The following is a 12,786-nucleotide window of genomic DNA, read 5'->3' as shown; positions in this document are numbered from 1 at the left end:
ACGGAGGATCGCCGCCGCTCGCCGCCGCCGCCGCGGGGGCAAGGCGCCGCCGCGGGGCCGCCGCCGCCGCCTGCCGCTCCGCCCGGCCGCGGGGACCGGGGCTCGGCGCAGCCGGGCGCACACGTGCGCGCCTCTGCCGGCGCCGCCGCGGGGGCTGAGCGCCGCCGGGCGCGGGCGCGGGAGCGGGCGCGGGGCCGTGCCGCTGCCGCTGCCCGCCGGGAGCCGCCGGGCGCCGCGGGCGCACGGCGGGGCTCAGCGCCGCGCCGGCACCCGCTCCCCCGCCGGCTGCGGCAGCGCCCTGTAATAGCCATCGCTGCGTGTTCTCCCCCTCCTTTTTTTTTTTTTTTTTTTTTTTCTCCCTTCTTCTCCCTCCCTTCAATTTTTGGTTTCCAGCCTGCTCCGCCAGCGCGCTGAGAACAGTCTCTCTTCCATTTACTTGATTCGCAGGTTTGTTTTATCTCTTTGGGTTTTTTTCCCTCCCCTCTTTTTGCTGTCCGGCTCACTCCACCCCCGAATTTTACCTAGTTGCGGTGGCAGCTCGCTTCTTTTATTTTTAATGGTTATTGGTATTTTTTTTCACTGACGCCTCCCGCGCGTTCTTCGATTGCGAGTCGTCCTTGCAGTCCGGTTTTTAACTGCATTTTGTCTGCAGATCTTCCCTTTGTTTGCACACATCCCCTTTTTATTTTTTAATTTTTTTTTTTCGTTGTTGTTGTTCGTTGTTAAAGTCACTCTTCTTTTGGGGGGCGCTGTATTTAAACACTTAAAATGCACTGCTATCTCCTGAGCGTGTTTCTCACCGTGGATCTGGCCACCGTGGCTTTCAGCCTGTCTACCTGCAGCACCCTCGACATGGATCAGTTTATGCGCAAGAGGATCGAGGCGATCCGGGGGCAGATCTTGAGCAAACTGAAGCTCACCAGCCCCCCGGACGAGTACCCCGAGCCCGAGGAGGTGCCCCCGGAGGTCATCTCCATCTACAACAGCACCAGGGACCTGCTGCAAGAGAAAGCCAACCACAGAGCCGCCACTTGCGAAAGGGAGAGGAGCGACGAGGAGTATTATGCCAAAGAAGTTTACAAAATAGACATGCAGCCTTTTTATCCCGAAAGTAAGTCCGCTGTGTTTGTGCATGTGCGTGTAATTTCGCCCCCGAGGCTTGGCAGTGTCCGGCGCCTCCAAATACCAGCCCCATGCATCATAAGCTGCCGCCTTTGCTCGGTTCGCTCTTACCCTCAGCATCTCTTAGGTGGTGGCTTCGAGGGTTTCGTTTAGGTGGCGGGGCATACGTGTGCCGGGGTGGGTGGGTGGGGGGTGTCAGCTGCCCCCCCAGCCGCGAGAGGTTTCCGATCCCCTTGGAAGTCACCCAGGAGTCCCTAAAGGTGCCTCCGATTTCCACCACCACGTACCTGAGCAAAGCTCCCTCCCCCCCGCCCAGGATCCCGCTCCCTCCCCAGCACTGGGTTTAGCTCCCCGGCAGCCCCGTGTGCAGCCTCCAAAAAGAGCCAATATCTTTCCACTGCTGTTGTTTCCCTTGGAGTGTCTGGATCGGGCAGGTTTCCATCTCTCCATAACTGAAAAGAAAAGGAGGTCTTTAAAAAAAAAAAAAAAAAGTCACCGGCTCCTCTTCTATCTGCGCCCCTCCAGAACATTGTCCCGCAGACCGCTATTCAGATTGGTGCTCAGAGAGGACAGACACACAGGCATCCTCCCTCCGCTTCCCACTTTAACTAGCCTCCAGTTTCAGTTCATGGGCGCTTTCATTTCAGGTACAGAAAAAGTTTTCCCTTCTGGGTAGCCTCGGTTCTTGGAACCTGCCTCAGCCCGTCTGCCTTTTGCTGTTTTTAATGACCTTCTGGTGATCCACGCCACGTTTTGCACAAAAAAAAAAAAAAAAAAAGCGGTACAAATGCTCCACGCTGACGAAATCCACTTAGAATGATTAATAATCATAACGATGTGCCTTTTTGTTTTGGTAGGGAAGTTTAAGTGTATAGGAAAAAAAAAAAAAAAAAGCACCGCACTCCCTTAAAAGAATCTAGATCATCATTATACTGAGGAAAGTGAAATACCAGAAGCAGAAAATAACTTCACTGTTCACATATCCAAACCCTAGTCCCTACTCTTTTCATTTAGCTCACTTTTCTCTCTCTTCCCTCCCCCGCGACTTGATGCCCTATATACTTGCTGTCTGTTTTTGAAAAGCACATACCTCTTGCTTAAATAGATAACGCAGCCATCTTGGTAACTTTATCCTAGAGTTTCTAATTGCATTTTCCCCTTATTTATTTTTAGTTTAGCAAGTTGTAGCTTTGGGGCTTGCTCCGTCTTGCGTGCGATAGTCCTAGGATGCCAGCCAAGGTATCCGAACCCCACGCTCGGTGCAGCTGCCTCCCTTTCTTCCTTTATTCTTAAATGACAGCATCAGGTACAGGACATCCTGGCAGTCAGAGCCATTTTATTGTTGTAATAATGGCACCATCCATAATAGCCATGATAAATACACTCCACCCTTGTTACCCTCAGGGAAGAAATACTTTTTTTTTTTTTTAATGTATATTTGGAGCCAAGTGGGTATGAGCAGAGAGGTTCAGTATAATTCATAGCCATAGCGAGAACACAGAAATCATGCCCGTTTTCCATGTTGGTATACTGTAGTATTTTGCTGGTGGTTTTGGTGTTTGTCAGCACTTTGTTTTGAGACCTATCAGATCCTGCCCTGAGCAGAGGAATGAGCACCTATGGGCAAAGGTTAGGAAGACAGATAGCAGTGCCTTGGCTTGTGGAGTTGACCCTGTAACAGAGAGTCTCTGAGAATTGTAAAATGCATCCATCCTGAGCACATCTGTCCTTTTTCCTCGCATAAGCAAACTACAAAGAACCGATAGTCCAAACTGTAGGCGCATACTTTCCAGAAAATTAAAATATCTGTGGTGTGCAACTTGGCTGGTGTTGACAAAAGAGGATCTATTTTTAAAGTGTTGTCAGAGGCCAGATTTGTACTGAAGTATCGATAGAGGTTTTGGAAGAGCAAAGGAGATTGCAGGTATCTACCAACAGAGTGCATCAGACGTTTGGGATCGGAGGGCCAGTTAGCAGCAGATCCAGTACTACTGTGCAAGGGCTGTCGCTAACATCAGAGTAAGTAGGTTAACTGTTTTTCCACTGCTCTCTAGTTATGCTGGATGGAGCGAACCTTTCCAAAAAAGACAGAAAGGAAGAAATCGCTCCACCATATTTTAAAGGAAGAAATTGAAAGTGCAGCTCTGGCGGCTGCGGGTGCTTTCTCCTGGATGTCTCGGAGTGAATTTTTTTAACTCTACGGTTTCTGCTGCGTCGGAGGGAGGCAGGAGGGAGAAGGGGATCAGTGTGAACGCGCTGGAGGTCAAAAGCTGCTGGAAGGAAGGCATGGGAAAGATCAGTGGTTCAGTTTTTACCACAAGTTGTTAGCGTTCAGTAACTGACTACAACCCAAGTATTACAAATATGCTCTAATTATACTCATAGTCAGCAATATATCACTACAGATCGCTGATAGGTCTTTGTGGGGCATTTTGTAAAGTTCAGACTAAATATTTTTAGCAATGAGGAGATTTAAAAGGAAAACTATAAGAGATATTGTATATACCCTAAGGCATATTTTGTCTTAAATATTATCCTTGGCCAACTGTACTGTATAAATACAGTAAATATGAATAGAACTGGCAAGATGCCAATCTCCTGGGATGAATTTTAGTCAAGAAGGTATTTATGGGATATAAATAATACTGTGTCAACATTTAAAGAAGGGATCTGATTAGTTTTGAATTTATTCATATTAATCTTTTCACATGCTGTTAGTTTAAGGCTCAAAGTAAAGTTATGCTAAGGTTTACTGATAGTTTGCACTGAGGAAGTAAGGGGGCATCTGGCATCTGGCTTGACAGTCCACTTGAGGTTAAAGACACATCAAGTCAGAATATATGTGGAAATTCGGCGAGTCAGGGACTGCCAGACCTAAAACCAACAGATGTGAAAAGTAGTGGCAGAAAAAAATGCTACAAAGAGGTTTGGAAAAACCAAAAAGCTTTTGTCTGTCAAGCATGCGTGCCTGCGTTGTGCTCGCGACAGTGTGGATTAGATACTGAAAGTCTGAATCTCTCCTAAGTCCAGTTGGCAGGTGGAAATCGAGTTGTTTGACGGAGCAGTTTAAAGAGGGAGGTGGGATATGGAAGCTGAGCACAACGTCAGGGAGAGTTCTTGTGAATTCTGTGCCTAGGCAAAGGTACCCGAGTAGAGGCTTAATACGAATTTCTGTGAAAGCCGAATCACGTTATAAGTTTATTCCTTATCAGTTCTTCATTGGTTACCTAGGGCCTGATACTTGAGCTAGTTATTTATTTGAGGCTGGGTGATAATTGCCGTGGCGCTGATAATAAACAGAAGTTCAATGCCAGCACAGTTAAGGATTGTGAATTGTAATACTAATGCATAACTGGGGTACTCGAGAAAAACAGGCAACACGTGTATGCAGGGGCTGGGGCCCAATTCTGTCATCTTCATTCATGGCAATTTTTAATCACAGTCAATGAGCTAGTCGGTACAGATGGCTTAAGGCTAATGCAGGTAAATTTTTAAGTTTTCTGCATTCTTGGGGCTAGGTCTGTAAGTACTCAGTAGCCTAAGAAATCACAGTTCTGGGTTTGGGCCTGGTTTTGCATGGATTTTAAACTACTTTAGTATGAAGGAGCCTCCATGGGTTCCAGCCTGCACTGGGTGGTAGGATTAGTCTTCTCAGGAGCTCTGTACCATTGAATATTGCTTTACAGAGACAGTCATTCTGCTGAATATTCACCTCATGAAAGACAACATTATAAACTGGCAGGGCACAATGACATGCTTCTACTTTATCAACAAGGACTTGATTTACCAGCAATTATAGGTATGTGGGCTCCTTGTCTTCAGGGCACCAGAATTACTTGCGCAGCCATGGCCGTGCTCCGCGTGTGCCGGCACTGACTGCATCGTTACCACGATGTTAACAGCTACGGCTGCGTGGCTCACGTGTGTTTGCATTTAACAGAACACAGAACTCAATCTTTCAGAATTTCCTATGTTAATGATACGGAAACGGTCTCAGAAGCAATACCTTATTTTAAAACCTTCTAACTATGCTGTCCCCGTGGTCGTGCTCTGGAGCACCTCTTGTAGGAGGCGTTTGCCGGGCTTACTCTCTGGTTTGCAGAGAGGACCTGAAGCAATGCGAAGGCTTCCCCGAGGAGAGACATGGGAGGAACAGTTCCTTGCTCCTTGTTCACGAATGGCACTTACTGCAGTCTTCCTAGGTGGTGATGAAAAAACCCAGGAAATTGCAAATGGCTTTAAAAAGGGGCAGGCTAATTTTCTGGACAGCAGTCCTCTACATACTAAGAGGGATAATAAAATAACACACTCTGGTGCACTAACCAAGGGCAGCTGAAATCAGAGCGCTCTCTTCTTCCACTCCCACTCATGGAGCAGATGGCGGGGTGCACCATGTGTGTTTCCTGCCTGCCTTCGGAATCACCAGTGACTTGCTGTAAGCAGGGTGCCAAGCTGGGAGAGGGGCAGGTCCACAAACGGGTCTGGCATGGTACGTGGTCCCTCCGTTTCTTCCAGAGGAAGAAGCGCGGAAGCAAAACACCCATGACCCCCCTCTTTAACGCTGCAAGGTCAGAAGACCTGCAAGACAGAAATGTAGGGCTATATTCCCGAGTCCTTTCCGTAACCCTCCTTGACTTTATCTCCGGTGTCTGTTTTCAAGAGGCGCTTCCACTCTAATTTGGTGAGTGAAAAGGTTAGATGTGCATCACTGCCCCTGTTACTCCCCAGCCCGTTGGCAGTGTGAATATTTTACAGTCCCAGAGACCTGTCTGGAAATGTGCCCTTGCATTCTGCTCGTGGCTGGACATGTGCAAGGAGCGCCCAGGGCTCATGCCACTCTTGCTGGCTCCACTTAATTGCAGGACTGGGTGTTAGTAGGTGATTGTGTGGAGAAAGCAGAGCATCATCTTCATTAGCTGCTGCTTTTAGCCTTGCTCACCCTTGGTGCGCTGTGTGAGAACAGTAATGGTCACCAGGATGGCTGTGTTACTTTGAAGTTACTACTGCCAGCGTTTTGCTGTCAGTTTGACATTCCTGCCTGCACCAGAGCTGAGCAAAAAGATGAATGAGAACTCCTGGCTGTCGTCCTCGGTGAGCTTCTTCAGCACGGTTCTGAAACATGTGCGGAGCTTCACACACATGAATGGACTCATTAACATTAAGGCTCTGTGTATGCCTAATCAGCTTTCTGAACTGGGGCCTGGTTTATGACGCATTTGCAGAGATGAACAAAGCCAGACAGTTCAAATCCCTCTTGCTGCGTTCAAACCTGTCATTTGGGCATCGGAGCCCAGTGAGAAGGAAATGCTTCACAGGATTTTTTAGAGAGGAAAGAAGAGGCTCTTCAGTACTCCCGTGATCCTGAAGAAGGCTGACCCTGTTGGGCAGCTGGCTTCTTTTGCCTTTGCACTGTCTGTGCTAGACTGCTCCTGTATTACAGATAAAGAGAGGAACCCCAGGGTAAGGTGACAAAACAAGTCATGAATGAAGACACAAATGTTTCCGTTCCTGTTGTGAAACCACATGCTGCACGTTTTCAAGCAGGCAGTTTTTAGCTTGAGGATGATATGCTCCCCAGGTTTTATTTAATGTAATACTGTGTTATGGATGTTTCTGCTGATTTGTTTAGACTAAAAAGTTTGTTTTGGTCATTTGTTTAGGGAAAATTTGCATCCTGCCTTCAGCCACAAGCTGTTGCTTGTTTCCCTTTCAGTCTGTGGTGTGAACGAGTAGGTGCCTAGCTCCAGCATTGCTGTCAGTTGGCTTCCTGTAGTAGTCTGAAGCAGCTATGTTTTAAGAAGAAACAGCTCCCCACGCTTGTCCTCGCTGTCCTTGCTGCTCTTAAGTGATTGCAGGTGGGCACCCAACTGTACAAGACATACAGCTGCAAGGTGTGGAGGAGAAACTCCAAGATTTGTCTGTGACAAGAAGATGAGGAGTTGAAAAAAAAAACCAAACCAATTTAGTGTGAAGGGTTGTGTTTTATCTCCTTCCAGTGTGACCAGTTGTTTTTGAATTTATGAATGACTCATGAGCCTGTTTAGTACCGTGGTTCTCTTAGCTGGAATGGCTCAGGATTGGCCCTGGAGAAATGAAGTGCTAGACCTGGCTTCATTAGACCTGTCTGATGAGCAGGTTTTTACATGTTTTTGGTGCTCTGCAAGTTGGTCCAGAGTAGAGAAGTTGCCTCTTTGGGTAGCATAGCATTCTCTAAATCAGCCAGGTTTTCCAAAGGGAAACACACGGCAGTTCATGCATGCTGCCTGGAAAGCTCTTGGCTCCTTGCGGAGATCAGGTGGGATGAGTTTAGGCAGCAGCGCAAAGAGACTGCTCGTTCACTGTGGAAAGACAGACTCCACTAAAATACATCTTGTGTTGCTGTTTGGGTTCTCTGCCATCCACATTTGGTTTCCAGGAGATCCTACATCTCACAGGCATCCCTGCAGCAGATTTATGGCTGAGAGTGTGGAGAGGATCTTTAGAACATCTCTCCCTCATTCAGGTTTTAGTTTGGACGATGAGCAAGGGTTCCTTTTAATTTCATGTGTGATGCTCATTGACATATTCAGGATCTTCATTGTAGAGCTGAGCTTTTTCGCACTGAAACCCCCTCAGGGCAGGAGCCTCTTTTTCTTGTTATAGAAGACCTAGCACAGTGTGATGCTGACTTCAGGTTATTATAAATAACTGTATAAAGTATAAATGGTAAGTTGACCTCATAGTTGACCCTGTTTTGAGCTGGAGGTTGGACTAGATGTCCCTTCCAACATGAATTAACCTGTGATCCTCGTAATATTACATTTTAATACAAGAAAAACAATGCGTTGTGTTTCAATTTTCATAGGGTGGTCTTGATTCTAGAAATGTGTTGTTTTCTGTCAGTCTTGGATTTGTCCCTCTGTTGTAGCTTTCTTGCATCAAAATGTTCCTGTTCTCCCCCTCTGCACCCATTTTTCTTTTACTTTTCTTGCGTGAATATTGCTTTTCAAATAAGCATGGTAGGTTGCATGAAAATAGACTACTGTATTACACTTCAGCAAAAGCTCTGGCATCCTTTTAGGCGAACTGGGTGGGGGGAAGGGAAATGTTGTGATACTGACCTTTCACTTTGCTTGTTTGGCTCCTTCCCACCATATCTAACCCACGCTGCACTGACAAATACCGCATCTGTCTTGACAGGCGAGTTCACAAATAACCATTCATTCATAACTTGGAGCTGCTGTAAGACTCCTTATGGGTTGCTTAATCTGACAGTTGTGCATTTGAGCAGAGACTTTGAAGAAAAGACTTTGCAGAATGACCATAAGTTCAGTCTAACTTTGTGAAAACTAAGAGGGAGGTCTTGCGTGAAAGAGGATACTGTACTTAAGTATATGTGTGCGTGTGTGCATGCGTGCACACACGCGCATGCATATATTTAAGAGCATTAAAACATCTGTTGTTGCCAAAGCCCAAATTGGAATGTTCTGGGAAAGATAATTTAATTTTTAGCTTCTGGATTCATTTCAGTGATGGTAATTTCAACACTTCCTGGGGAGAGTCTATCAGTGGTTATGTGCATCAAATGCAGCAGTAAATCTGTCGTTCTTTCCATTTCAGTTTTTCAGGCTTACAACTTCGTTATTTTTCCCTCTTTGGCTGGTGTTAGTATCCAGTGTTTTCCCTGGCTTCATCTCTTTTAAACCCCTGCCTTGAATTTTAAAAAGCGAGCTAAGCCTGTTGAAGTTCCTTCTCTTACTTGTTTTTATTTACGTACAGCATTTGCAATTCAGCAGCTAGCTCAGCTGAAATAGTGATGGTAACTTATCTTTACCATAGTGATGATTGAAAGATAGGAATCAGAACATGTTGGTTTTCATTCCTTGGGGTAGAAAAAAAATACCAAGCAACCCACAAAAAACCCCAACCCTGTGGGTGGACTTTGTGCTGAGGAGGCTGAAAAGCTAATAGATCTTAGCAGCACTGACTCTCTTGAAGTGGTCAGAGAGTACCTAGCAATCCCATACTTGATGAAGGCTTCTGCATAATAATACTTACTAATCCTGAGCCCGCAGTTGTGTTGACAGATGATCTCCAATATCCCAAATTGAACAGAGAGTAGTCCTTGCTTATTTGAGTGGGTGTTGTCCAATATGTATAAAATGACTTTTGGGGGGCTTTGGGCAAACAGTGGTCAAGATCTTCTCTACGACTGCCAAGTTGTATGCTAGGAAGAAGAACACCTGCAGAACTTTCCATCTTCCAAGTGACGTGTAAAAACAATGCAGCAAATTTACCTTCTTCAGATGCAGCAGCGGGTTGAAATAATGGCAGAAGCGGCTGGCAGGCACAGCGTGGTCAGGGTCTAGCATTCACCAGAGCCTGTGGCAGGCTGCTGCTCCTTGTCCCACCTCTGCTTGGTCCCGGCGGCGGCCCCGGTTATCAAAGCTGAGCGATGCCTTTGCTCCCCTGTAGGTGTGACGATAGAGGGGCAGATCTGCCCTTTGCATCGTAGTTCCTGGCCTTCATGCTTTGAGGGTTTGATGCAGGAATCGATCCAGTTGACGGGATAATACCAAAACAGAGCATTTAATTAGTACCTAGTAAGCAAAAATTATGGATACCAGGGGTCAGGTCCACTGATACATGTAATACTGACAGTTCATTTCTTCATCCAGATGCCTGCAGGGGGTAGAGGGAATGTTTGACCTTGGGGAAGGATAAATGATATATTGTATTCTCCAACATGATAGGATATTTTAAACTGCCTGGAGATGTGTTGGATCAATGCAGATCCTTGGTGTTCTCATCTCGCCCAATCTCTGAGAGATCCAGCCCAGTTTTCTTGGCTGTTGTAGTTGGCTCTGGGCCTCCCTGGCAGAGCAAGGGCTGCATCTGTCTTGTGCCAATCACTGCTCTGTATTCAAATTTTTCCTGATGCACACTTTGGAAGTGAAGTAGCCACATTTCAACGTTGAGGTACGCTGAAAGATGTCTGTATGTTTCATTTGTGGGCTTGTTGCGTGTTTACCTAGTGTATAATGGCAGGCTATGGCAGCAGACATACATATATCTTTAGGTTTGCGAGTGAGGAACAAGTTCCAGCTTTCTTGAAAATAAATCTGCTGTTCTGATCTGGTGGTGTGATAGGAACTGAGAGGCTCCTTGCCAGGATATACAGTTTGGAAAACAAGGGAGCTAAGTGAGCAGCTTCATCCCAGTTAGGATGGACTCGGAACAGATTGTTGGGGGTCTGAACTTTCTCTCCCTCTGAATTTGGATTCCCCTATCCCAGCTTGCATTTCTCCCTGATGCTAGGAGCCATGTATTTGGAAATTTCACATTCCCTTTGCTAATCAGGGAGGAAAAGAGCCCCAAAAGTATCTAGAAAAAGAGATCTTTATAAAGGTGGCCAGAGACTGAGTTACAACAATATCGTGTGTCTGAAGGAACTTACCTCCTTCCAAGTTGGAGTCCTATTATTTACCCACTTTATTGGGAGACTTAATTTTCTCTGGCTGGAAGTGTATTTGTTGAGGTAGAGTCTGGAAAGGAATCTGCCTCATGCACACTTGCCACAAGGCCAGCTATACATGTGATACAGTCAAACGTTTCCATTTTTCTGCCTTTTAGAGTGTGTTCACCAGATTAAGGGCCCTGGTCCAAAGCCTGCTGAAAACACTGGAAGTCTTTCCATTGACTGCAAAAGTCTTTGGATCAGGTATTAAGTGCCGTTCCTTTGTTTCAGGGAACAGCCACATCTTCAAGATATATTGGGATGTATTACTGTAATGTGGTGCTTTCCCTTTTATTGAGTTGCCACTGGAGATGTTCTTCTGCATAAGGCTTTGCCAAAAAAAAAAAAAATCCCTTTTAAAAATAAACACCTTAGTAGCTTATTGATAGAAGCATTTGATGGCAGATGTCATCTGGCAACAGCATATGGCAGCAATATGGCAAGAATTGCAGAATGCAGAGAAGGAGGCATGAGTTCATGTCCTGTACTTCTTAGGTATTCCACACCTCCCCCTGTCTAAAATAAATGACCATCTGACTGCAAAGGTCTTGGCAAATAAACATGCCATAATATATCTCTATCATCCTCCCTACAGCGAGTTTTTGTCTAGAAGCTCATCACTCCACATCCAGAGGCTTCTTATAAACACGTGCAAAATCAGACCTAAGCGCTCAGAGCAGGGAAGAATCTAAAGGCTGTGAATAAGAATGCGGCAAATCTCTGTGCAGTGGACTGTAAAGAAAGGTCAGGGCTAAGCCAACAAGGTGTTTTTATGTTATCAATAAAATCTTAAAAGTCAGTTCTGAGTAGAGCTGGAGCCGGGAGAACAACTTCTGAAAGTCAATTTGCTGCATGATATATGCTGAGTTTACAAGCTGGAAAGCCAAGGAGTTTGGGAACAGGAGCTGTGCTTATAGCATGAAGGTGCGTGTGGTTTTACATAAAGCCTCTCTGACTTGATATGTCTCAAAGTGGCTCATGAAATAACGAGTTAACTTTTGAGGTACATTTTTTGCGTGGATGAAAAGTTGGAGCAATTTAATTTGAGTCAGTAAAGCCACTCCAGATTTTTCCTTCTGTTGAAACTGGAGTCTGTGCAGTAATTGTTTAGGCAAGCAGAAAAGTCACTGTAGCTGGGGTTTTAAGCAGCACCTAAAGCAGTGGTTCCTTTGTAGCCTTTGAGAATCCCAGCCTTTTATTCAGATGAAGCCTGAGTCAGGTAAATCTGCTTTGCTGATTAGAAATGTCCTGAATGCTGTTTTGTATCATGTTTGTACTACTACTACATACTTTTCAAAGCCTGGGAGGACTTGACATCCACCACAGGTTGTTGGGTTTTTGTTTGTTTGTTTTGAAAAAGAGAAAAGAAAAAAACTTGGTTTATATTTTATCTATGTGGTACTTCCTATGTCCTGTTGGGATGAGATTTGATCCCAAGCCATTTAATGCGGGATATGAAACCAAAGGGCTTTGTTCTTGTTTAATCTAAGGCAATATTACAGTGTCATAAAGTGCCTTAATGACAGCCAGACCTGCAAGCAGGTTTCTGATTGAACATGAATGTTGCCTTACACCTGAAGGAGATACTAATCTCAGCAGGGATGAGATGTTCTTCTCAGAGTATAATGTTCCACATCTGTTTACACTCATAGCTAATGACCAATTGATATCATACTGTACTTGAGAAAGGATGAGACTGACATTGCTCTGGGAGGCTTTGAGTTATGGTGGAATGGACACCTACAGATAAAAAAGCTGGAAGCCATCATGATGGTCTTCTGGTCTCCCTACCTGCATTTTCCAGGCCATGGAATTCAGCAAAACTCATTTTTGAAAGGGCGTTCACACCGCACTTGGTAAATTATTCCAGTGAATAATTACATTCACTAGAAACAAGCATCTTTGTGGTTTAAGTTGTTTAGCTTCAAGTTCTAGCATTTGAATCTGGTTTAAACCTTCACTTGCTATTTTCAAGACCCATTACCAAATTTGCGGGCATTGTGTAGGCACCTGCAGAAGTAAGTTTTACAGCCAGGAACTGATCTGGCTTGAGAGCAAGCTGGCATGGCTGCTGGAAGACCCTGCAATGAGGCAGCCAGGAGCTCAGCATGGGCTGCTTTACCCGACTTCGAGCATGGTTCAGATCCATAGACTGTGATCGAGCCACA

General features: G+C 45.5%; 1 protein-coding gene across 1 annotated transcript in view; it reads left to right on the top strand.

Annotated features, from left to right (window-relative positions):
* Window positions 1-203: 203 nt before the first annotated feature.
* The window catches only part of TGFB2 (transforming growth factor beta 2), a 65,968-nt gene continuing 53,385 nt past the window's right edge, over window positions 204-12,786 (top strand). Inside the window, exon 1 of the mRNA XM_052806395.1 lies at window positions 204-1,111. Coding sequence (XP_052662355.1) covers window positions 769-1,111 — 343 coding nt within the window. The 5' untranslated portion in view covers window positions 204-768. The remainder of the gene's footprint in view (window positions 1,112-12,786) is intronic.

The sequence above is a fragment of the Harpia harpyja genome, chromosome 13 (assembly GCF_026419915.1).
Source record: "Harpia harpyja isolate bHarHar1 chromosome 13, bHarHar1 primary haplotype, whole genome shotgun sequence".
Lineage (NCBI taxonomy): Eukaryota > Metazoa > Chordata > Aves > Accipitriformes > Accipitridae > Harpia > Harpia harpyja.
The sequence above is the reverse complement of the archived record's forward strand: the minus strand, read 5'-3'. Positions and strand labels throughout refer to the sequence as shown.